We start from the raw sequence: 25,692 nt of genomic DNA, 5'->3' as shown, positions 1-25,692 counted from the left end.
AGAACTGGAGATATCAATTTGAATTCATGGGTTTTAAAATGTATAAGTAGGTAGAAATTTATTTGTTCTATGTCAACAAATACATTGTTCCCATGCCCATTCTTTCTGTCCCACACCTGACACATCTCCTATGGGTCAATATTCCTTTAGTTTCTTATTTTGTAGTTTTTAAATCTTGTGTTTCTTTTATATGTATTTCCCCATGGACTTCTTTGAGCTCATTTAGAATCCTTGCAAACAAAAAATGCACCTAAAGCTTCATATAAATGAGTAACAATGGTAATGGATGATAGCTCAGAAAATAAGAATCCATGAGGCCACATTGGTATGAATAAATAAATAAATATAAATAAGGAACAAGGGTAAATTTCTTTTTATAGGAGAATACAACTAATGAACACAGAACAATTAACAAAAGGAGAAAAATCACCATTTGGCCACTATATTTTCAATAATTTTGTCATATAAGAATTACCAATTTGGTGGAGGGAGGAAGAAGAGAGTAAAGAAAAGATGAATAGTGATCAAAGGAGACTTGACTGGGGGTGGTAAACATATAATGCAATATACAGGTGATGCCTTATAGAACTATAATTATATTCATCAAAGTTACCCCAGCTCTGGTGGGTAGGCTCAGTGGTAGACTGTTGACCTGGTATGTGGATGTCCCAGCTTTGATTCCCGGTCAGGGCTCAAAGAAGTGACCATCTGCCTCTCTTCCCATCTACCACATCCCTATTTTCCTCCACAGCCATGGCTGAATTGGTTGGAGCATGTCGGTCCTGGGTGCTGAATATGGCTCCAAGGAGCCTTTACACAAGCGCTAAAAATAGCTCAGTACTCAAGCATTGGTCCCAGATAAGGTTGCTGGGTGGATTCCTGTTGGGTACATGCAGAAGTCTCTCTATCTTCCATCTTCTCACTAAAAATAATAATCAATGTTACTTCAATAAATTGTGTAGAAAATAAAAAAAAAATAAAAATAATGCACATGTCGGAAAGTGTGTTACAAATCTCTATTCAAATGTTTACTAGAGTCCCAGATGGCAATGGAGTAGGCGGATGTTCCAACTACCACCTCCCAGGACCAAATTGGATTACAACTTAATTTAAGAACAATCATCTTGAAAAACCAACTTTGGACAAAAGGAAGAGGAGTCCATAACCAAGGATCACAGAAGAAGCCACATCAAGACAGTTTAGGAAGTGTGGAGACATGGAAAGGGCTGTATGCTTTCAGGAGTAAGCAGCAGCTGAGGGTCTGGAGGACTCTTACTGTGGGGAGGGTCACCCTGGAGGTGTGGGTATTCAGTCTCAGGCATGGAACCCCAGCCTAGAGCCCCAGAGCCTAGAAGAGGTGCCCACACAGCATTTGGGGTGAAAAGAGCCAGGTTTCTGTCTGCGAGAAAGAGACTGAGCTTTCTGAGATGCATGGTCCGTCTTAAAGGGCCCACACAGAAAATCTTATTCACAGCTACTTACCTGGGGCTCTGGTTGAGGTAGAGCTGAGTGGACAGGAGTTGCATTAGGAAAGTGTAAAGTTGGCAGCCCAGGAATGACATGTGGGGGATGACCGCCAGAACCCCTGTGCTGAGTCATTTTTCAATACTGCAGTAACTATATTTTTTGGGTGGAGTATCCCCTTTGTGCAGCATTAGCCTGGGGAAAAGCCTCCACCCTCTGGAGTTTCTCCTACCCCAGTCATGGCATCAGATCGTGCTGAGAGGCTGGGAAGTAGGGAGCATGTCAGTGGCTCAGTTTTCTGGTCTTGAGATCATAGCTTTCCCCCACAGGCTCCTGAATCTAGGACTGGTGCTTCCAACTCACAGGAGACTCAGTAGAAACTGTCTGGATTAGGAGTAGACCACACTTCTGGGTCTCAGAGGCCACATTACCAGACTCCTGGGGCCACACCCTACTGAGATCTGTGATAAAAATCTGGACAGACTGACACTTGGTGCCGAGGGGTGGAGCCACACCCACCACCGTTCCAATCCCTGAATTGCTGCAGGTGCTAGAATCTAGCAGAGGTTTTTTCAGTGGCTGAGTCCAACAAGCAACCAGCAGACAGAGGATGGAGGAGCCAGGACCCAGGCAAAGTTGGCCTTTTAAGTGGAACTTGCCCCAGACCCAGTGTGAGTAAAAGCCAGCCTAGGAGTGCAGGTTTGGTATTTCCATGTACACCTGGGCCCAGCAGAAGCAGCCACAAACTCAGGATTGTTTGTAGCTCCATGAAGGTTGCTGAGGGCCTGTCACGGGCGGTGTCTCCCACTGGTCTGCACTGGGTTCCTGCCAGGGAAGTCCAGAGCTGGTACATTCAGTGGCCAGCTATGGAGAGCACTGGTTCAGGACCTAACAACTCTTCCTACAGTGGGATCCTAAAGAAAGACTGCTCACATCAGGCCCACCTGAGGCCAATTCCACTGTCTGAAATCAGCACCGGCACAGAGGCTAAGTGCATTGGATAGGGTGGAGCTTCACAATCAGCCAGCCTTGGTGTTGAGTATCCAGTCCTGCTAGGCTGGACTACTCAGAAGGAAAGGACATAGGCTTGGAACATGGACATTTAACATGTGGGTCCCCATGAGTCTATTGTTGGATTTGGTCGATGGGCTTAGCCACATTTGGGGTGGGACACAGTCAGCCCAATGGGAGGACTCTCTTAGTCATCCTCCCTGAGATCAGAGTCTTACCAGCTGAAAGAATTTCTGCAGAGGGGGCTCTAAGCCACAACTGACTGAACCTGCTGCTCACCTTTTTGGGGAGAAATAAAATTTGAGTATCCAGCAGTGGTTGAAGGATTAAGCTCTGGAGTAGGGGGTATATTCCCCATACTAAGCTCCTGACAAAGAGACTCCTGATGTAGGGGGTTCCACTACATCACAACCTCAGCGGCCCTAAATCACCAAGTGTGCAACTTGTAGGGGGTTTGTTTGGGTGAGGCCAGTCTGACCCTACATTACCATCTTACTACAGAAGACTCTGTGGAAAGACCAGACAGCTGCAAGAGGAGCAGGAACAGCTGAAACGTGGAGACAAATCTTACAGAGTTGAGGACTACTACGGAGCTGCTGTCATCTCTAAGCAGGAGGAAGCTGATTCTTATACTAAGGTTGACCACTACTGCACTGTCCAAAATGACACAAACAGCAAAAGTGCTGTAACTGCAGACAAGTAGCCCACAGCAAGTTACAACCAACAGCTGACACCAATCCAAGAAGATCTAGACTCTAAAGCCAACACAACAGTCAGTGGTGGCAGACAGCACCAACCCTATACTCAGCTAGTTACACAAGCAGCATGCCCTAAGTAGAGTCTAGCAGGCACTGGACACTGTGGAGAATAAATAATGCCAAAAAGCACAGACATTGCATAGTGTGTAATACACATGATCAAGTTTGACCCTTAGAGCCAGCTAGCCTGAAGGGATAACTGTACCCATGAAAGGACCAAATGCATTTAATATTCACATACAATAAGAGGGAAAATAGCACCCTCAACAAGCATTCCTAGAACAAGAAAAACAGGTGGCCTGGAGGTTGATACCACTGAGCCCATTTCCTTCATAAAGAGCACACAAAAATTTCAAAGTCAGACAGCACTACCTAATGCACAGACAAAATGGGAAGACAGAGGAATGTGACCCAAATGAATGAACAAGAGAAATCCCCAGATAAAGGACTGAATGAAATGGAAGTAACCAAACTACCAGATGCAGAGTTTAAAATAATGATTTTAGGATGCTCAAGGATCTTAGAGCAACTATGGATGGACATAATGAGCACCTAAATAAAGAGATAATAAGCATCAAAAAGGGCATTGAAACCTTAAAAAAGAACCAGTCAGAAATGACAAGTACAATATCAGAATGAAGAGTGAACCAGAAGGAATCAATAGGAGGCTATATGAAGCAGAGGATTGCATCAGCAATTTAGAGGACAAAAAAATCAGAAGCACAGAAGCAGAGCAGCAAAAGGACAAGAGGTTGAAAAAGACTGGAAACTCTAAGAGAGCTCTGTGACAACATGAAGAGAAACAACATTGCATCACAGGGGTTCCTGAAGGAGAAGAGAATGAACAAGGGATAAAAAACCATGTTTGAAGAAATCATAGCTGAAAACTTCCCTAAATTGATGAAGGAAAAAGTCACACACAATCCAAAACCACAGAAAGTCCCATTAAAGAGGAACCCAAGGAGGCTGACACAAAAACACATCATAATTAAAGTGCTAAAGTTAAGAGACAAAGAAAGAATACTAAAAGCTAAAAGAAAAAAGCAGTTAATTACCTACAGAGGAGCCCTCCTAAGGATGACATCTGAATTCTCAATAGAAACACTTGAGGCCAGAAGAGATAGGCAAGAAATATTCAAAGTGATGCAAAGAACCTACAACCAAGTCTTTATCCAGCAAGGCTATTGTTTAAAATTGAAGGAGAAATTAAAAGCTTCACAGAAAAACAACAACAAAACAAAACAAAACTCAAGGAACTCATTACAACCAAACCAGTACTGCAAGAAATGTTAAGGGGCCTACTGTTAAAAGAGCAAAGGGAAAAAAAATCTAGAAAAGAGGATTGTAGATTTAAAGAATAAAATGGCAATAAATAAGTACATATTAATAATAATCTTAAATGTGAGTGAATTAAATACTCCAATCAAAAGATATAGGGTAGCTACATGGATAAGAAAACAGGACCCATATATATGTTGTTTACAAGAGACACACCTCAGAACAAAAGATACACATAGACTGAAAGTGAAGGGATGAAAAAATATTTCATGCAAATGAAAATGAAAAAAAAGGGCTGGGGTAGCAATACTTATATCTGACAAAATAGCCCTTAATACAAAGGCTATAGTAAGAGATAAAGAAGGTCACTACATAATGTTAAAGGAAGAAATTCATCAAGAGTACATAACCACTATAAATATTTATGCTTCTAACATAGGAGCACCTAAATATATAAAGCAGATTTTGATGGACATACAGGGTGAGATCAACAGCAATACTATAATAGTAGGGGATTTTAATACACCACTAACATCAATGGATAGATTCGCCAGACAGAAAATTAACAAAGAAACAGCCTCCATATATGACAAACTAGATCAACTGGATTTAATTGATATCTTCATGACATTTCAACCTAAAGCAATAGAATATACATTCTTGTCAAGTGCTCATGGTACATTCTCTAGGATAGACCAAATATTAGGACCTAAACCAAGTCTCAATAAATTTAAAAAGACTGAAATCATATTAAGCATCTTCTCTGACCACAATGGCATGAAACTAGAAATCATCTGCAATAGAAAAACTGAAAAACATTTAAACATTTGGAGGCTAAATAGCATATTATTAAATAATGAATGGGATAACAATGAGATCAAGGAAGAAATAAAAAATTTCCTTGAAAAAAATGAAAATGAGATGACGTCAGAGTAATGGCGGGGTAGGAAGCGATACCAATAAATCTCCCCCAAAACTCAACAAGATCTTCAACCAGAAACAGAAAAACCTATACTTGGAGCTTCCAGATGCTTCGCAATACACCCAAAGGTATGATTGAGTGAAAAATTGGCTAAATATATAACCAAACCCCGAAGGAAATAGGGAGTAAGAAATGCTCCGCCTTCCTCACTAACCTAAACAGGGCGGCTTTCTCTGGTAACTGTGAATATAGAAACTGAGGCGGGCAAAGGGGGTGAATACATCCAGGCCGCAAAACAAACGGCCGAACCAGGCTGTGGCACGGAGATCCAAGCCAAGGAAAATCTGATCCTGTGGCAACCCGGGCAATACAAGCTAACACTCGCGCCAAACCCAAACAAAGAAAGACAAGCGGCGCGGCCATTTTACCCGGTCTCCTGGCTGGTGCGCAGTTAGTGGGCGAGAGATTTCTTCCTAGGCCCCGGGAGTCAGTGCCCGTGTTGCCTCACGGAGAGGCAGGGTCAGAGGCCTTTCTGTGGGCCGAGGGCAGAGTCTCTGGGCAGCCCCAGCGCCCTGGGAAAGCCACGCACGGGAGGGAGTGAGAACTAATTCCAACGGTGGAGATTTTCCGTGCCGGAGGGTATTTCACTCAGAGGGAAAGCGGCCGGCCTCATATCCTGGTTTGCGCGCGCAGATAAGGAGTGAGCGATTCCTCCGAGTGCCTCGGCAGTGCGCGCCCGTGTCATCGCACAGAGGAGCAGAGTCAGGGGCCTTTGTGTGGGCCAAAGCGGAATCTCGGGCCGCCCCAGCGCCTTGCAAAAGCCGCGCACGGGGACGGAGCGAGACTCAATTCCAACGCTGCAACTTTTCCCTGCGGTTGGGGGTTTCACTCAGAGCGTGAGACTTCTGGCCGGATATCCTGGTCTGCGCGCGCAGCCAGTGAGTGAGAGTTTCCTCCAAGCGCCCCGGAAGTGGGCACCCGCTTGTGTTACCGGACAGAGTGGCAGAGCCAGAGGTCTTTGAATGGCCGGAAAGCCCGCCTGATTATGCTAGCAGCTCTGACTGACTGAGCCTTACCCAGAGCCCTGTGCTGAGTGGAAATAGAGTGGGGAGTTGCCAGCTCTTTGAGCCTCTTACTATCCAGGCAGAGGCAGCAGCAACCCCATAGCTAGATTATCAGGCTACTAATTGAGGAAGGAAAGACTAGGAGAAAGGCTCTAGGAACACGGACTCTCTCACTGTAGGAGCCTATAAATGCTAATAGCCTAGACTGCCAACGAGACTAAAGCACAATACATGACATTGCCATAGAGACTTATCAACTGCAAACCTCCACCTGAGCGTGGCAAAGGGGCAAAACCTGGGGTACAGAGTCACCAACCAGGAAGAGGGAGAGAAAAGAAAAAGCAAGAAGATAACCTCTCAAAATCAAGAATAATCTGCAGACTTTATAACCTATCCCATTTTATTATATTTGTTCGTTTGTTTCTCTTATCTTCATTCTTGATACTTTTTTTTTCCTCCTCCAATTTGGCCGATTAACTCTCTGCCGGTCTTACTCTCTCCTCTCCTTGAACTACACTACCCATAAGTGTTACATCTCCCATTATCTTTTCTCTTCTCTTCCTTTCTCTCTATGAGGGTTGCACTCCAAAACCCTTAACTCTCTCTCTCTCTCTCCTTTCTTTTTTCTTCTTTTAGTGGTTCCCTCTTATTTTCTCTCTCTCTCTCTTTCTTTTCTCCCTCTATATTAGTTTCTTCCTTTCTCCTTTACATCTCCTCTCACTCAAACCTCAATAACAAACAAATTATCTTATCTGGGACTCAAACTTATGTTTCTGGCATTCTGGGGGGTTTTTACTTCACCTTTTTAACTCACTAGCAGTGCTCCCATCCCTGGCTCTCCATATTATCTAGTTCTTGTTCCACTAAATACAATAGTAATTTTTTAATTTGTCCCCCCATTTTTCCGTTTTCCTCTTAATCCTCTCATCATAACTCTTACACAACCAACACCTAAAAGCAAATCATTTTATTCTTGACCCAAATTTTTTCCTTATTTGCTTTTTGTGGGTCCATACGCTCTTTTTTTTTTTTCTTCTTTTTTGTTTCTTTTTTTTTTTTTTTTTTGTTTGCCCCTTTATTACTTTTCCCCAATTCAGGCCCTCCATCACAGGCATTGTTTGTTATAATTCACAGTCCACCACAAGATTTTATCAAGAAAGAGGGGAGAGGAGAGGAGAGGAAAAAAGGAGGGGGGGAATAATTTCCTTTTTTTTTTTTTTTTTTTTTAATTTTTATTTTATTTTATTTTTCTTTATTTCATTATTAATTTTTTTTAAAAAAAACAACTCTTTTCGATTTTTTTTTATTATTTTTTAAACTTTTTATTCTTTATTAAATCTCATTAATACTATCAACAAAACCACCCTCAGATGCCATTAAGGAAGAGAAAATCGAATATCATGGATACAAAAGAAAGAGAGGTAACACAGCTAGATGAGGAAAAATCTATGGAGAAAAAATTTAATATATTGGAAACCTTGGAGCTAAATGACAGAGAATTCAAGATAGAAATCCTAAAAATCCTCCGAGATATACAAGAAAACACAGAAAGGCAATTTAGGGAGCTCAGAAAACAACTCAATGAACACAAAGAATATATGTCCAAGGAAATTGAAACTATAAAAACAAATCAAACAGAGATGAAAAACTCAATTCACGAGCTGAAATACGAGGTAACAAGCTTAGCTAATAGAACAGGTCAGATAGAAGAGAGGATTAGTGAAATAGAAGACAAACAACTTGAGGCACAACAGAGAGAAGAAGAAAGAGACTCAAAAATTAAAAAAAATGAGATAGCCCTACAAGAATTATCTGACTCCATCAAAAAGAATAACATAAGAATAATAGGTATATCAGAGGGAGAAGAGAGAGAAAATGGAATGGAGAACATACTCAAACAAATAATAGATGAGAACTTCCCAAGCCTGTGGAAAGAACTAAAGCCTCAAGTTCAAGAAGCAAACAGAACTCCAAGTTTTCTTAACCCCAACAAACCTACTCCAAGGCATATCATAATGAAATTGACACAAACCAACAGCAAAGAAAAAATTCTCAAGGCAGCCAGGGAAAAGAAGAATACAACATATAAAGGAAGACCCATTAGATTATCATCAGATTTCTCAGCAGAAACTCTACAAGCTAGAAGAGAATGGACCCCAATATTTAAAGTCCTGAAAGAGAGGAACTTTCAGCCACGAATACTATACCCATCAAAGCTATCCTTCAAATATGAAGGAGAAATAAAAACATTCACAGATACAGAAAAGATGAGGGAATTTATCATCAGAAAACCCCCACTGCAGGAATTACTAAAGGGGGTTCTCCAATCAGATACAAAGAACAAAAAAAAACAGAGCCACAAGTAAAAGCTCCAAGAAGAACACAATAAAACCAAATTTAAACTGTGACAACAACAAAAAGAAAGAGGGGGAGAAGATGGAGATTAACAGTAGCAAAGGACGATGGAGTGCAAAAGTACTCACAAAATAGTTCACTACAATGAACAGGGTCGGGACCCTTTTCATTATTCAAAGGTAACCACCATTGAAAAAACCACCACAGAAGCACATGAGATAAAAAAGATAGCAACAGTGGAAAGATGTATGGAATACAACCAAATAAAAACAAAAGATAGAAAAACAAAAGAGAAGGATCAAACAAGACACAAAACTAACAGAAAGCAAGATATAAAATGGCAATAGGGAACCCACAAGTATCAATAATTACACTAAATGTAAACGGATTAAACTCTCCAATAAAAAGGCACAGAGTAGCAGAATGGATTAAAAAAGAAAATCCAACTGTATGCTGCCTACAGGAAACTCATCTAAGTAACAAGGATAAAAACAAATTCAAAGTGAAAGGCTGGAAAACAATACTCCAAGCAAATAACATCCAAAAAAAAGCAGGTGTAGCAATACTCATATCGGATAATGCTGACTACAAGACAGGAAAAGTACTCAGAGACAAAAATGGCCATTTCATAATGGCTAAGGGGACACTGAATCAAGAAGACATAACAATTCTTAATATATATGCACCAAACCAAGGAGCACCAAAATATATAAGACAGCTACTTATGGATCTTAAAACAAAAACTGACAAAAATACAATCATACTTGGAGACCTCAATACACCGCTGACGGCTCTAGATCGGTCATCCAAACAGAGAATCAACAAAGACATAGTGGCCTTAAACAAAACACTAGAGCACCTGGATATGATAGACATCTACAGGACATTTCATCCCAAAGTGACTGAGTATACATTTTTCTCCAGTGTACATGGATCATTCTCAAGAATTGACCATATGTTGGGCCACAAAAACAACATCAGCAAATTCAGAAAAATTGAAGTTGTACCAAGCATATTTTCTGATCATAAAGCCTTGAAACTAGAATTCAACTGCAAAAAAGAGGAAAAAAATCCCACAAAAATGTGGAAACTAAACAACATACTTTTAAAAAATGAATGGGTCAAAGAAGAAATAAGTGCAGAGATCAAAAGATATATACAGACTAATGAAAATGACAATACGACATATCAGAATCTATGGGATGCAGCAAAAGCAGTGATAAGAGGGAAGTTCATATCACTTCAGGCATATATGAACAAACAAGAGAGAGCCCAAGTGAACCACTTAACTTCCCACCTTAAGGAACTAGAAAAAGAAGAACAAAGACAACCCAAAACCAGCCGAAGAAAGGAGATAATAAAAATCAGAGCAGAAATAAATGAATTAGAGAACAGAAAAACTATAGAAAAAATTAATAGAACAAGGAGCTGGTTCTTTGAAAAGATCAACAAAATTGACAAACCCTTGGCAAGACTTACCAAGGAAAAAAGAGAAAGAACTCATATAAACAAAATCCAAAATGAAAGAGGAGAAATCACCACGGACACCGTAGATATACAAAGAATTATTGTAGAATACTATGAAAAACTTTATGCCACTAAATTCAACAACCTAGAAGAAATGGATAAATTCCTAGAAAAATACAACCTTCCTAGACTGAGTCAAGAAGAAGCAGAAAGCCTAAACAGACCTATCAGTAGAGAAGAAATAGAAAAAACCATTAAAAACCTCCCCAAAAATAAAAGTCCAGGCCCTGACGGCTATACCAGCGAATTTTATCAAACATTCAAAGAAGACTTGGTTCCTATTCTACTCAAAGTCTTCCAAAAAATTGAAGAAGAAGCAATACTTCCAAACACATTTTACGAAGCCAACATAACCCTCATACCAAAACCAGGCAAGGATGGCACAAAAAAAGAAAACTACAGACCAATATCTCTAATGAATACAGATGCTAAAATACTAAACAAAATACTAGCAAATTGAATACAACAACATATTAAAAAAATAATACATCATGATCAAGTGGGATTCATCCCAGAATCTCAAGGATGGTTCAACATACGTAAAACGGTTAATGTAATACACCATATCAACAAAACAAAGAACAAAAACCACATGATCTTATCAATAGACGCAGAAAAGGCTTTCGATAAAATACAACACAATTTTATGTTTAAGACTCTCAACAAAATGGGTATAGAAGGAAAATATCTCAACATGATAAAGGCCATATATGATAAACCATCAGCTAACATCATATTAAATGGCACTAAACTGAAGGCTTTCCCCCTTAAATCAGGAACAAGACAGGGTTGTCCACTCTCTCCACTCTTATTTAATGTGGTACTAGAGGTTCTAGCCAGAGCCATCAGACAAGACAAAGAAATAAAAGGCATCCATATCGGAAAAGAAGAAGTAAAGGTATCACTTTTTGCAGATGATATGATACTATACATCGAAAACCCCAAAGAATCCACAAAAAGACTACTAGAAACAATAAGCCAATACAGTAAGGTCGCAGGATACAAAATTAACATACAGAAGTCAATAGCCTTTCTATATGCCAACAATGAAACAACTGAGAAGGAACTCAAAAGAACAATCCCCTTCACGATTGCAACAAAAAAAATAAAATACTTAGGAATAAACATAACAAAGAATGTAAAGGACTTATATAATGAAAACTATAAACCATTGTTAAGGGAAATCGAAAAAGATATAATGAGATGGAAGAATATACCTTGTTCTTGGCTAGGAAGAATAAATATAATCAAGATGGCTATATTACCCAAAGCAATATACAAATTTAATGCAATTCCCATCAAACTTCCAATGACATTTTTTAAAGAAATAGAGCAAGAAATCATCAGATTTATATGGAACTATAAAAAACCCCGAATAGCCAAAGCAATCCTAAAGAAAAAGAATGAAGCTGGGGGCATTTCAATACCTGACTTCAAACTCTATTATAGGGCCACGACAATCAAAACAGCATGGTATTGGCAGAAAAATAGACACTCAGACCAATGGAACAGAATAGAAAGTCCAGAAATAAAACCACATATATATAGTCAAATAATTTTTGATAAAGGGGCCAACAACACACAATGGAGAAAAGAAAGCCTCTTCAATAAATGGTGCTGGGAAAACTGGAAAGCCACATGCAAAAGAATGAAACTGGACTACAGTCTCTCCCCCTGTACAAAAATTAACTCAAAATGGATCAAAGATCTAAACATAAGACCTGAAACAATTAAGTACATAGAAGAAGACATAGGTACTCAACTCAGGGACCTGGGTTTTAAAGAGCATTTTATGAATTTGACTCCACAGGCAAGAGAAGTGAAGGCAAAAATTAATGAATGGGACTACATCAGACTAAGAAGTTTTTGCTCAGCAAGAGAAACTGATAACAAAATAAACAGAAAGCCAACTAAATGGGAAATGATTTTTTCAAACGACAGCTCAGATAAGGGCCTAATATCCAAAATATACAAAGAACTCATAAAACTCAACAACAAACAAACAAACAATCCAATAAAAAAATGGGAAGAGGATATGAATAGACACTTCTCCCAGGAAGAAATACAAATGGCCAACAGATATATGAAAAGATGCTCATCTTCTTTAGCTATTAGAGAAATGCAAATCAAAACGGCAATGAGATACCACCTCACACCTGTTCGATTAGCTGTTATTAGCAAGTCAGGTAACAGCAAATGTTGGAGAGGCTGTGGAGAAAAAGGAACCCTCATACACTGTTGGTGGGAATGTAAAGTAGTACAACCATTATGGAAGAAAGTATGGTGGTTCCTCAAAAAACTGAAAATAGAACTACCTTATGACCCAGCAATCCCTCTACTGGGTATATATCCCAAAAACTCAGAAACATTGATACGTAAAGACACATGCAGCCCCATGTTTATTGCAGCATTGTTCACAGTGGCCAGGACATGGAAACAACCAAAAAGCCCATCAATAGATGACTGGATAAAGAAGATGTGGCACATATACACTATGGAATACTACTCAGCCATAAGAAATGATGACATCGGAACATTTACAGCAAAATGGTGGGATCTTGATAACATGATACGAAGCGAAATAAGTAAATCAGAAAAAAACAGGAACTGTATTATTCCATACGTAGGTGGGACATAATAGTGAAACTAAGAGACATTTATAAGAGTGTGGTGGTTACGGGGGAGGAGGGGGGAATGGGAGAGGGTTAGGGGGTGGGGAGGGGCACAAAGAAAACAAGATAGAAGGTGACAGAGGACAATCTGACTTTGGGTGGTGGGTATGCAACATAATTGAACGACAAGATAACCTGGACTTGTTATCTTTGAATATATGTATCCTGATTTATTGATGTCACCCCATTAAAAAAATAAAATTATATAATAAAATAAATAAATAAATAAATAATAATGAGTTTTGAAAAAAAAAATGAAAATGAATATAAAACAACTCAAAATTTATGAGACACAACAAAAGCAGTCCTTAGAGGGAAGTTCATAGCATTACAGACATACCTTATAAAGCAATAAAAAGCTCAAATAAACAACTTAACGTTGCATCTAGAAAACTAGAAAAAGAACAACAAATAAAGCCCAGAGAAAGTAGAAGGAAGGAAATTATAAAGATCAGAGTGGAAATAAATGACATAGAGGCTAAAAAAAAAAAATTAGTACAAAGGATCAATGAAACCAAGAGCTGGTTCTTTGAAAAGGTAAACAAGATTGACAAAGCTTTAAGTAGACTCATCAAGAAAAAAAGAGAGAAGACTTAAATAAAATTAGAAATGAAAAAGAAGTAACAACTGACACCATAGAAATACAAAGGATTATAAGAAATACTATGAAGATCTATATGCCAAAATATTGGACAACCTAGATGAAATGGATGAATTCCTAGAAACATACAATTTGCCAAGACTCAATCTGGAAGAATCAGAAAACCTAAACAGACCAATTACAACAAATGACATTGAAAAAGTTATCAAGACTCCCACCAAACAAAAGTTTGGGACCAGATGGCTTCACAGGTGAATTTTACCAAATATTCAAAGAAGAACAAACACCTATCCTTCTCAAGCTATTTTAAAAAATTCAAAAGGAGTGAAGATTTCCAAGCTCCTTTTAAGAGGCAAGCATTATCCTCATTCCTAAACCAGATAAAGACACTACAAAGAAAGAAAATTATAGACTGATATCCCTGATGATCATTTTAGCAAACTGAATCCATCAATACATTAAAAAACTAATACATTATGATCAAGTGGGATTTTACTCTGGGGAGGCAAAGCTGGTATAATATTCACAAACCAATCAATGTAATTCATCACATAAACAAAAGGAAGAATAAAAATCACATGATTATATCAATAAATGCAGAAAAAGCATTTGATAAAATCCAGCACCCATCTATGATCAAAACTCTCAGCAAAGTGGGAATACAGAGAACATACCTCAACATAATAAAGGCCAACTATGACTAACCCACAGCCAACATCATGCTCAATAGAACAAAAATTAAAAGCAATCCCTTTGAGATCAGGAAAAAGCAGAGGTGCCCACTTTCACCATCGTTGTTCAACATATTTCTGGAAGTCCTAGCCACAGCAATCAGACAAGACGAAGAAATAAAAGGCATCCAAATTGGAAATGAGGAAGTAAAATTATCATTATTTCCTGATGACATGATACTGTACATAGAAAGCCCTAAAGTCTAAGTCAAAAAACTACTAGACCTGATAATTGAATTTGGCAAGGTAGCAGGATATAAAATTTGTATTCAGAAATCAGTGGCATTTTTACACACCAACAAAAAAATATCCACCAATCCCTCTACTAGGTATATACCCCCAAATTCAAAAACACTGCTACGTAGAGACACATGCAGCCCCATGTTCATTGCAGCATTGTTCACATTGGCCAAAACATGAAAACAACTAAAAAGCCCTTCAATAGATGACTGGATAAAGAAGATGTAGTACATATATACTATAGAATACTACTCAGCCATAAGAAGTGATGACATAGGATCATTTACGACAACATGGATGGATCTTGATAACCTTATACTGAGTGAAATAAGTAAATCAGAAAAAACTAAGAACTATATGATTCCATAAATAGATGGGACATAAAAATGAGACTCAGGGACATGGACAAGAGTGTGGTGGTTACCAGCAGAGGGAAGGGAGGAGAGGGGAGATGGAGGGGGTGGGGAGAGAGGAGGGGCACAAAGAAAACCAGATAGAAGGTGGCGTAAGACAATTTGACTTTGGGTGATGGGTTTGCAACATAATTAAATGTCAAAATAACCTGGAGATGTTTTCTCTGAACCTATGTAGCCTGACTGATCAATATCACCCCATTAAAATTAATTAAAGGCCCTGGCCGATTGGCTCAGTGGTAGAGCGTCGGCCTGGCGTGCAGGAGTCCCGGGTTCGATTCCTGGCCAGGGCACACAGAAGAAGCGCCCATCTGCTTCTCCACCACCCCCTCCTTCCTCTCTGTTTCTCTCTTCCCCTCCCGCAGCCGAGGCTCCATTGGAACAAAAAGATGGTCCAGGCGCTGGGGATGGCTCCTTGGCCTCTGCCCCAGGCACTAGAGTGGCTCTGGTAGCGACAGAGCGACTCCCCGAATGGGCAGAGCATCGGCCCCTGGTGGGTGTGCCGGGTGGATCCCGGTCGGGTGCATGTGGGAGTCTGTCTGACTGCCTCCCCATTTCCAGCTTTGGAAAAACTTAAAAAAAAATTAACTAAAAAAATGTCTGAAAAAAGAAATTAAGGGAACAATTCCCTTCACTATTGCAACAACAACAACAAAAAATAAAGTACCTAGGAGTAAATTTAACCAAGGATATAAAAGACTTGTACTTGGATAATTATAAAACATTGATAAAAGAAGTTAAGGAAGATACAAACAAGTGGAAGCATATATCATGTTTGTGGATAGGAAGAATAAACATCATTAAAATGTCTATATTACCCAAAGCAATCTATAAATTCTATGCAATTCTTATTAAAATACCAATGGCATACTTCAAAGATATAGAACAAATATTCCAAAAATTTATATGGAACCAAAATAGAACACGAGTAGCCTCAAAAATCTTGAAAATGAAGAATAACATCGGAGGTATTATATTTCCTGATATCAAGTTATACTACAAGGCCATAGTAATCAAAACAGCTTGGTATTGACATAAGAACAGGCATACAGATCTATGGAACAGAACAGACAGTCCAGAAATAAACCAACACCTTTGTGGTCAATTGATATTTGACAAAGGAGGTAAGAGCATACAGTGGAGTCAAGAAAGTCTCTTTAAAAAATGGTGTTGGGAAAATTGAACAGGCACATGCAAAAATATAGAACTAGACCAACTTACACCATTCATAAAAATAAACTCAAAATGGATAAAAGACTTAAATGTAAGTCGTGAAATTATAATAACCTTGGAAGAATACCTAGGCAGTAAACTCTCTGATATCTCTCATAGCAATATTTTTGCCGATTTATATCCATGGGCAAGTAAAATAAAGTCAAGATAAACCAATGGGACTATATCAAACTAAAAAGCTTTTGCACAGCAAAAGACATCATGAACAAAATTTAAAAGCAACCCACACAATGGAAGAATCTATTTGCCAATATGTCTGATAAGGGGTTAATAACCAAAATTTATAAAGAACTTCTAAAAGTCAACACCAGGAAGGTAAACAATGCAATTAAAAAATGGGCAAAAGAACTAAGTAGACACTTCTCAAAACAGGACATATAGATGGCTAATAGGCATAAGAAAAAATGTTTAACATCATTAATCATCAGACAATGCAAATTAAAGCCAAAATGTGGTACCACCTCACACCTGTCAGAATGGTGCTCATTAACAAATCAACACACAATAAATGCTGACAAAGTTGTGAAGAAAAGGGCACCCTCCTGCACTGCTGGTGGGAATGCAGACTGCAGCCACTGTGGAAAACAGTATGGAGCTTTCTCAAAAATTAAAAATGGAACTGCCTTTCGATTCAGCTATGCCACTTTTAGGAATATATCCTAAGAACACCAAATCACTGATTAAAAAGAAGAATGCATTCCCATGTTTATTGCACGATTGTTCACAATAGCCAAGACCTGGAAACAGACCAAGTGTCTGCCAGTGGACGAGTAGATGAAAACACTGTGGTACATATACACAATGGAATACTATGTGGCCATAAAAAAGAAGGGAATCTTACCTTTTGCGATGGCATGGATGGACCTAGAGATTATAAGGGTTAGTAAAATAAGCCAGGCAGAGAAGGAAAAATATCATATGATCTCACTGATATGTGGAATCTAAGGAACAAAATGAACTGAGGAACAGAATAGAGGCAGAGGCAGGGTCACAGGGAGCAGAGGGACAGCTGTCAGAGGGAAGGGGGATGAAGAGATGGGATCAAAGAAGGTGAAGGGGTTAGTGAAATTATATATATCTAACACAGAGATACAGATAAGATAACAGGACAGCAAATCCCAAAGGGAAGGGAGGGGCAATGGGGGACAAGGAGGTGGGGGTGAGGGAGTTATATTGAGTGGGACACTTGAATTCATGTTAACACAGTAAATTAAAAATAATAGGTCCTGGCCGGTTGGCTCAGTGGTAGAGCATCGGCCTGGCATGCAGGTGTTCCGGGTTCAATTCCCAGCCAGGGCACACAGGAGAAGTGCCATCTGCTTCTCCACCCCTCCCCCTCTCCTTCCTCTCTGTCTCTCTCTTCCCCTCCTGCAGCCAAGGCTTCATTGGAGCAAAGATGGCCCGGGCGCTGGAGATGGCTCTGTGGCCTCTGCCTCAGGCGCTAGAGTGGCTCTGGTTGTGACAGAGCGACGCCCCGGATGGGCAGAGCATCGCCCCCTGTTGGGCGTGCCCGGTGGATCCCGGTCAGGCACATGTGGGAGTCTGTCTGACTGCCTTCCCGTTTCTGGCTTAGGAAAAATACAAAAAAAAAAAAATACAAAAACAAACAAATAAATAAATAAAAATAATTTCATTAAAAAATAAATCCTTTATTCCCATAAAAAGAAGTTTACAAATAAGTCCTATGAATCACTCACTGTCAGTCCTGACTAGATCTCCTCAAGTAATTTGTAAGAGAATATTTCCCCAAAATGGAGTACTAATTCCATGGTAAGAATTTTGTTGGTGTTACCCCTCAAAACCATGTCTTATTTAGTCTTACAGAACAAAATCAGCAGCTGCAGGTTACCTGGCATCTTGAATGTAGTTGTGTTATCTTCACAGCATGTATAGCAGGACCTTGTAATAGGAGCACATTCACTTTATGGTAATTAGCTCTGGTATTTAGTTATTAAATAAAAATATGCCTGTTTTGTACCTTTAGGAAGATTATGAAAATCAACTGATTAAATATATGAAATATTAAACTAGAAAGGAATCCATGGTGGATGTTAAGTATAGTGGGTGAAATGTAACAAGGAACACGTTATGTTTGCACAGTATCAAAATATCTACCCTTGTGATATCAATTAATTACAAGGTTAAAATAGTAACTTTAAAGAAATGATAACTTTACAGCAGAGAACCAGGCAGACAGCATGTTAGCCATCTGATGGAGGATCAAAACACTAGTCATGGGAAAATTAATAGGCACTGTGGTGTATCTACTGAAAATGTAAGCCTGAAAGGTGTACACAAAATACATATACACAGAAGGGAAACACAGTAAACAGTTAACCATTGGGGAATCTGGGTGAAGCCTGTTGAGGAATTCTTTATGTCATTTTTAAAGCATTTGTATATCTTTACAATCATTTCAAAATAAAAAGTTGAAAGATCCTTGATCAGGTAGGAACAATGCCCAAGAAGAAAGGAGCCCAGAGCATCACTGGAATCAGGGACACTGTCCCCAAGGACTCCAGTCCCTCTGGCTCTGGGACACACAGCTCCCCAAAGGGCAGTCAGAAAGTAGCCCGAAGCCTGGGGACTGTGTTTCAGTCTCTCATTAGTAATTAAGTCTTGGACGCATTTCTCTGAAGCTGGTGGAGGAGAATGAAGGTCTCTAGAAGGGCCAGGGCCACAGATGCTTCTTCTCTGTGTCTGGACCTAAGGCCTCCTGAAGAAACCTGAGGAGTCGAGCAGCAGTCTGGAGCAGAAGGGGTCTGACTCAGCAGTGACGGGCACAGGTCAGAGGGGCTGGGACTCTGCCCTTGGCAATGGGTCTGCCTGTGTGCTAGTGGGTCATGTGAAACTCTGTGTCCATGACTGTGTGTGTGTGTGTGTGTGTGTGCGCACGCATGCATACGCGCTATGTATCTGAATCACAGCCTGACATTTTCTGAATTAGACCAAATCTAGGTCCTGTTTCAGTGCATACACACCCGGTATCTTACTTCTTATGCGTAAGGACCTTGATTCATGTCTTATAAACACATGCATCACAGCTGTAAACACCTGCATGACAGCTGAGCATCATGAGAGAGATTGTTTCTTCAGCTGCTGTAAAGAAATCCGACCTCATAGGAATCCAGGATTTGACAGGCTTCACAATTCTCTCCGCAGCGTGTGCTGCTTGCTGCCTGTGCCAGCTGTGTTTGTGGGTCATCGTGTGTGAGAGTAGGAAAATGTATTGTTTGGTTTTCTCAGTGTGTGTGTATCATGTGTATGTGACACGTGCATGGGGTAGGTGGGGATGTAATGACTGCACCTGTGACCTAATAGGCGGACCTGCCCCATGCTGACTGCCCTCCCCCAGCAGGGGGTGGGTCAGAGGGGGCGGGAGCATGCCTCAGTAATAGGAGCGGGTGTGCTGATGGTGTAGGGAGTGTGGCTGAATGTGCACGTGTGCTGTTTTGTGTGTTTCTCATGACATTTTTTAATTGAGTGCGATCTTGTGTGCTCTTGATGACATGTATTATATACCTGTGGAGATTTGAATGTTTACAAAGTATGTTTTGAGTTAGGAGTGTTGATGTGCAATGTGAATGTGTTTGAGGGTGAGTGGTACATCACTGTTTGTTGTGTATGTCTCACTTTGAGTGTGGCCTATGACTTGTATGTATGTATATGAGTGTTTATGAGCTGAACCACATATTGGCGACCCTTCCCTTAGGATGGGATCTTAGTCACAGGTGATTGGATTCTTCAAATGAGCAATGTGTGTGTGTGTGTGTGTGTGTGTGTGTGTATGTGTGTGTGTGGCGGGTATATGATCTGCTTCCTTGACCTCAAGTATTTTCTGAGGTGTCCTCCTTCTGGGGCTCTATTAGCTGAGATAGCCAAAGTCAAAGTAATTTACTGTTTCTTGAAATGGTTCTCATATCATTTCATGTACCTGAGTCATTTACAATTTTTAAACCTTTTCCTTACTTTCATTAAACATCCCATGCCAAAAACACACTCACACACACATACACACACAAACAAAAAAGCGGTACTCTGGACATCAAGCTGTGTGATATCTTAGGCAGACTTAGTATCTAATGGCAGTGAAACGTTGGGAAAGTAATGAAATCTTTTGTGTCTGTTTCCACAGGTATAAAAAGGAAAGAATTAGACTTGTTTCATTAGTCTTACAGATATCTTCAGTAGGTCTTTATTGTATAAATAGAAGTCAATGTATTTGAGCATGTTCTCTCAGTGAAAAAGTTATAAACATGTAGGAATTTAATTATCTAGGAAAAGGACTAAAAACATTTGGACAACTTTGTGTCCTCATAGCTATAAAATAATATACTGTGCTTGGCTCCCCTGACCAACAAAAGGCATGTTCTCATGTGTGATGATTAGGAGCGTGGGTTCTGATCACACAGACACGTTAGACTAAATCCTGTGAAGCAGCAATAATTTTTAATTTACAGAATATGATAGTACATATATATCAAGTTACATACATTACACATCACGTATTTCATAGATATAGATATATAGAGGACACGTCTGTGTGCCCTTCTGTCCCCTACGGCACAGTTGTGTACCTGCAACATTTGTGTCATTTATGTTTCTATTTCTTAAAATCTAAAATAGTTGAAAGAACACATATTTTTAGTGCAGCTGTGAAGAGGTCTTAGACTCTGGGAATGTAGGCTGATGTGTGGATTTAGTTAGAAAACGTAGGTAAAGCCCTCAGCCAGGTACCCAAATGTTCACCAGAGTGTTCAGCATTATGATGAAAGGTATTTTGAATACTATTCTGGTTTCACAGCTACTGAGACATCAAGTGGCTTTAAATGGCCACCCTTTTCCTAAGTGTCCATGAGTTCACAGCTGTGGGTCATTAGGGGACTGTGACAATGCTCCAACAACAATGTCAACTCTGCACTGGAGCTTTTTTTTCTTTTTTGGGGAGAGATGAGGACAGGAATGACAGAGAGAGAGAGGAAAGGGGAGAGATGAGAAGCATCAACTCTTACTTGCTTCATTTAGTTGTGTATTGATTGCTTCTCTAATTTGGCTTCAAGCTAGCGATCTTGGGCTAAATTCATTAACATTGGGATGACATTGACAACCCACACTCAAACTGACAAGCCGGACCTCAAGCTGAGAAGCCTGCACTTTAGCTGGTGACCTTGGGGTTTCAATCTAGGAACCTCAGTGTCCCGGATGGATGATCTATTCACTCCACCTCCACTGGTCAGGCTGGAGTCTCAAGTTTTTTAAGGTAGAAGCAACTGACACCAGCTTTGGGGGATCAATTCTATTTCTGCCACAGTGAGTCAGTGTGGTGTGGCTCTGGCCTGGGGGAGGAATGATCCCTCCATGCCCATCACGATCTAACCTCACAGAAGTGGGAGTTTGCTTTTCTTGTTCACTGCTGCATCTCCGTCCTTAGTGCCTCAAGACACAGACTCAGTATCAGTAAACTATGGTTGAATGAAACATTAAACACCCTTTTGCTTCTGTGTAATGAAGCCTTGTTGGTTGTGTTAGGAGTGTGACGTTTTTCTGGATCCTCACTAGGATAAGGCAGCATATATTCATCCAAGATGTGAGAAATTAAAAGGAAGGAAGTTAAAAATTTCTGGTTTTCCTGGAGAATTACAGTGTGAGATGCGATGTCCCTAGGCTTCTTTTCCAGGTTGCCGAGAGTCCCAAACCTCCTTTCTCCCCAGCAGACAGGAAGCAGCATGGGGCCTGAGAACCAGAGCAGCGTGTCCGAGTTCCTCCTCCTGGGGCTCCCCATGCGGCCAGGGCAGCAGCGCGGGTTCTTCACCCTGTTCCTGGGCATGTACCTGACCACGGTGCTGGGCAACCTGCTCATCATCCTGCTCATCAGGCTGAACTCCCACCTGCACACGCCCATGTACTTCTTCCTCAGCCACTTGGCCTTCTCTGATATTTCTCTGTCATCTGTCACTGTCCCCAAGATGCTCACGAACATGCAGACTCGGCAACAATCCATCTCCTATGTGGGATGCATTGCTCAGCTGTATTTTTTCATGATTTTTGCTGGTGTTGACAATTTCATCCTGGCAGCAATGGCATATGACAGGTACGTGGCCATCTGTCACCCTCTACACTACACCACCATCATGAGGGAGGGGCTGTGTGCACTGCTGGTGGCTGGCTCCTGGATTGTCTCCTGTGCTCATGCCCTGTTACACACCCTCCTCTTGGTCCGACTGTCCTTCTGTGCCGACAACACCATCAGCCACTTCTTCTGTGAACTCACTGCGCTCCTGAAGCTGAGCTGCTCTGACATCTCCCTCAATGAGCTGATCATCTTCACCGAGGGAGGGATGCTTTTATTCCTGCCTTTGTGTATTGTTTTGGGCTCATATGTCCATATAGGAACCATCATCTTGAGGGTTCCCTCCACTAAGAGACTCTTTAAAGTCTTTTCTACCTGTGGCTCCCATCTCTTTGTGGTGTTCTTATACTACGGGACACTTGCAGGTGTTTACTTTTTCTCTTCATCATGGGATTCCAAGGACATCACTGCTTCGGTCATGTACACGGTAGTTACCCCCATGCTGAACCCCTTCATCTACAGCCTGAGGAACAGAGATATCAAACAGGCCTTGGAAATGTGTGTCAACAGGGTTAACATCTTTAAGCGGCAATCACTAAATCCACTTATTGCAGTCAGGAGCAAGTGAGATATAGCTCCTGTATGGCTGACAGCTCCATATAACTTCAATAGATTATGCATTCTGTTGTCACTTGTAAGTGTTGTTATTGTGTCTACTACAAGTTTGCTACCTTTATTGTTAATAATTCTTCACTCTTGAATGATATTGTTTTCCCTGTTCATCAACTTTTACAAGATAAAAGCAAAATCTTATGCAAAACATGATGCATAATTATAATTATGGAGTTGTCGTTTTTCTCCTTTGAGAGATGATAGCTTTTGCTTATAATTTTTTTGCTACATTAAAGGGACACACTGATTTAGTGTTGTAATCTGCTCCTAGTGCAATTTATTTTTGAATTGATTCTTCTACTCTGGCTTTTGTGAATCCAAGCTGCTTGTGAGCATGACTTCCCAACTCACACTCAGTGACATCATGTTGGTAGACTGCAATCAGCCACGAAAAGAGTAATTATACTATGAAATTGCACATGTGCTGCAAACCAGGCTTTTTAAAATATGTGAGATGTATTCCAATATTCATTTAACAATATACCACTGAATTCATAATTAAATATTTTTTGCAATGGGTCCTACCTTAGAACTTCATCTGCTTCTGATATTAGTATACATACTTTATATCTATACCTATCATTATAGATATGTGCATGGATGATATAGCTATGAACATAGATATAGAAACTAGTCTACTGTTGATTATAAAGAGGTGGCTTTTTTTTTTTTAATTCTTGTTCATTTTATTAAGGTAAAATTCACATCACAAAAAATTAACCACTGTAAAGTTTTAATTCAGGGATATCTGCTACATGGAGAGGCTGTGCTACCACCACCTCTCTCCGGTTTCTATCCCTCCCACCATTCCAGAGGAGCTCTCTGCACCCGGAAGGCATCACTTCCGTTTCCCTTCGGCGGGGCCCGGGCAACCACGATCTGCTGTCTGTCTGTGCACTTGACTCTGTGTATTTCACGTAAAAACGAGCACTACAAGCCCTTCGTGTCTGGCTTCTTGCACTTAGCATTATGTTCCCAAGTGTCATTGATATTGTAAGCTTGCATCGGTACTTCATTGCTTTAGGGCTGAATAATATTTCATTTCATGATATATACACTTTTAGAAGTTGAATTTATTGCGACGACCTTGATTTTCAAAACCATGCTGGTTTTAAATGTGCAACTCAACAAAACTCCCTCTGCTCACCGCACCGTGCTGGCTTCACCCCGCGCCACGTCTCTTCGGGCCCCATTCCTTCCCGCTTGGAGCAGCTCTGCCTTCCCCTCCCGCTTTCCCCTGCCTGTCACCGCGCCGCTGGTTTTCGTCTGTCCCTTCATCTTCTCTCATCCCGTCCCACCACCTCATCCCTCTGACACCTGTCAGCTGGTCCATGAGACCTTGCCTCTGTTTTATTTTGTTCATTAGATTCCACTTAAAAGTGAGTTCACACAGTATTTGTCTTTTTCTGATGGCTGTTTCGCCTGACATCGTAATCTCCATGTCCACTATGCTGCTTCAAATGGCAAGGTTTCTATTTATTTTCTGGTTTATGGCCTCATAATATTCCATTCTTTAAATGTACCACATTCTCCTTTATCGTTCATCTACTGATGGCCACTTGGACTGTTTCTAGATCTTGGCTATTGTCAAAATGCTGTAATGAACATAGGAGCACATGTATTCTTTTTAAGTAGCGTTCCAAGTTTCTTACAACATGTTCAGCGAGGTGGGATCGTTAAGTACAAAGGCAGTTCCATTTTTAATTTTTAGAGGAATCTCCATACTGTTCCACAATGGGTGCACCTGTCTCAGTCTCACTGAGAATGCACAGCATCCCCTCTTCTCCACACCTGCTCCAGGGCTTGTTTTTTGTTGATTTATTTGTGTCAGCCATTCTACGGGTGTGAGGCAATATCTCCTTGTGGTTTTACTTAGCATCTCTTTCATGATGAGTAATGTTGAGCATTTTTTCATACGTTTATTGGCCATCTGTATGTCCTCTTTGAAGAAGTGTCTATTTAGGTCCTTTGCACATTTGTAAATTGGATTATTTACCTTCCTGGTATTGATTTTTATAAGGTCTTTGTAAATTTTTTATATTAATATGGAGCTCTCTTGTGTTTAGTGTTCACGTAGTATTTTTCCATTTAATCACTTTAAGTTTTCTATGTTTTTATAAATCTGTGAGGCGTACAATGTTAGTGTAAAGCTGGGTTTTGTTCTTTTTATGTTTAGCAACAATTGTTGTATTTCTGGAGAATTTTATCTGGTGATATCTAATGTAATGGTAATATATTTGAATATGTATTTTTCATATTACAGTGTTTTTTATTTGATACATATATTTCATATTGGTTCCCTTGTTTTTTTTATTAATTAAATATATATTTTGTTATTCCATATGTCTCTATTAACTTATTAATCATTTATTATCATTAATATATAATTAATGTTTTTTATTCTCTATGGGAGATTACTTCTTCTTCTTCATTTTTAAATTGTAGATTAATACAGTACAGCTGAAATTTATCATTTTAGCCCTGAGAGGCACACAATTAAATGGCATTTAGGACACTCATCACCTATATCTCATCTTTGGACCGGAAAGAGAACTCTGCAGACCATTAATGAAATTGCATATTTTGCAATTGTAAAAAAAATAAGAATAAAGATATCTATGAATCAATATGAAGAAATAGCAGGGTATAATTTTCCAAGGGAAGAATGCAATGCTTAGGAG

General features: G+C 39.9%; 1 protein-coding gene across 1 annotated transcript; it reads left to right on the top strand.

The window, feature by feature from the left end:
* The first annotated feature begins 16,882 nt into the window (after positions 1-16,882).
* On the top strand, positions 16,883-22,967 carry LOC136391208 (olfactory receptor 1J4-like). The gene is made up of 2 exons (XM_066362735.1): positions 16,883-16,903; positions 21,981-22,967. The coding sequence occupies exons 1-2, from the start codon at positions 16,883-16,885 to the stop codon at positions 22,965-22,967; spliced, it is 1,008 nt and encodes a 335-aa protein (XP_066218832.1).
* Positions 22,968-25,692: the final 2,725 nt, after the last annotated feature.

The sequence above is a fragment of the Saccopteryx leptura genome, chromosome 2, assembly GCF_036850995.1.
Source record: "Saccopteryx leptura isolate mSacLep1 chromosome 2, mSacLep1_pri_phased_curated, whole genome shotgun sequence".
NCBI classification, from domain to species: Eukaryota; Metazoa; Chordata; class Mammalia; order Chiroptera; family Emballonuridae; genus Saccopteryx; species Saccopteryx leptura.
Note: the sequence above shows the minus strand (reverse complement) of the source record. Positions and strands in the feature narration are given on the sequence as shown.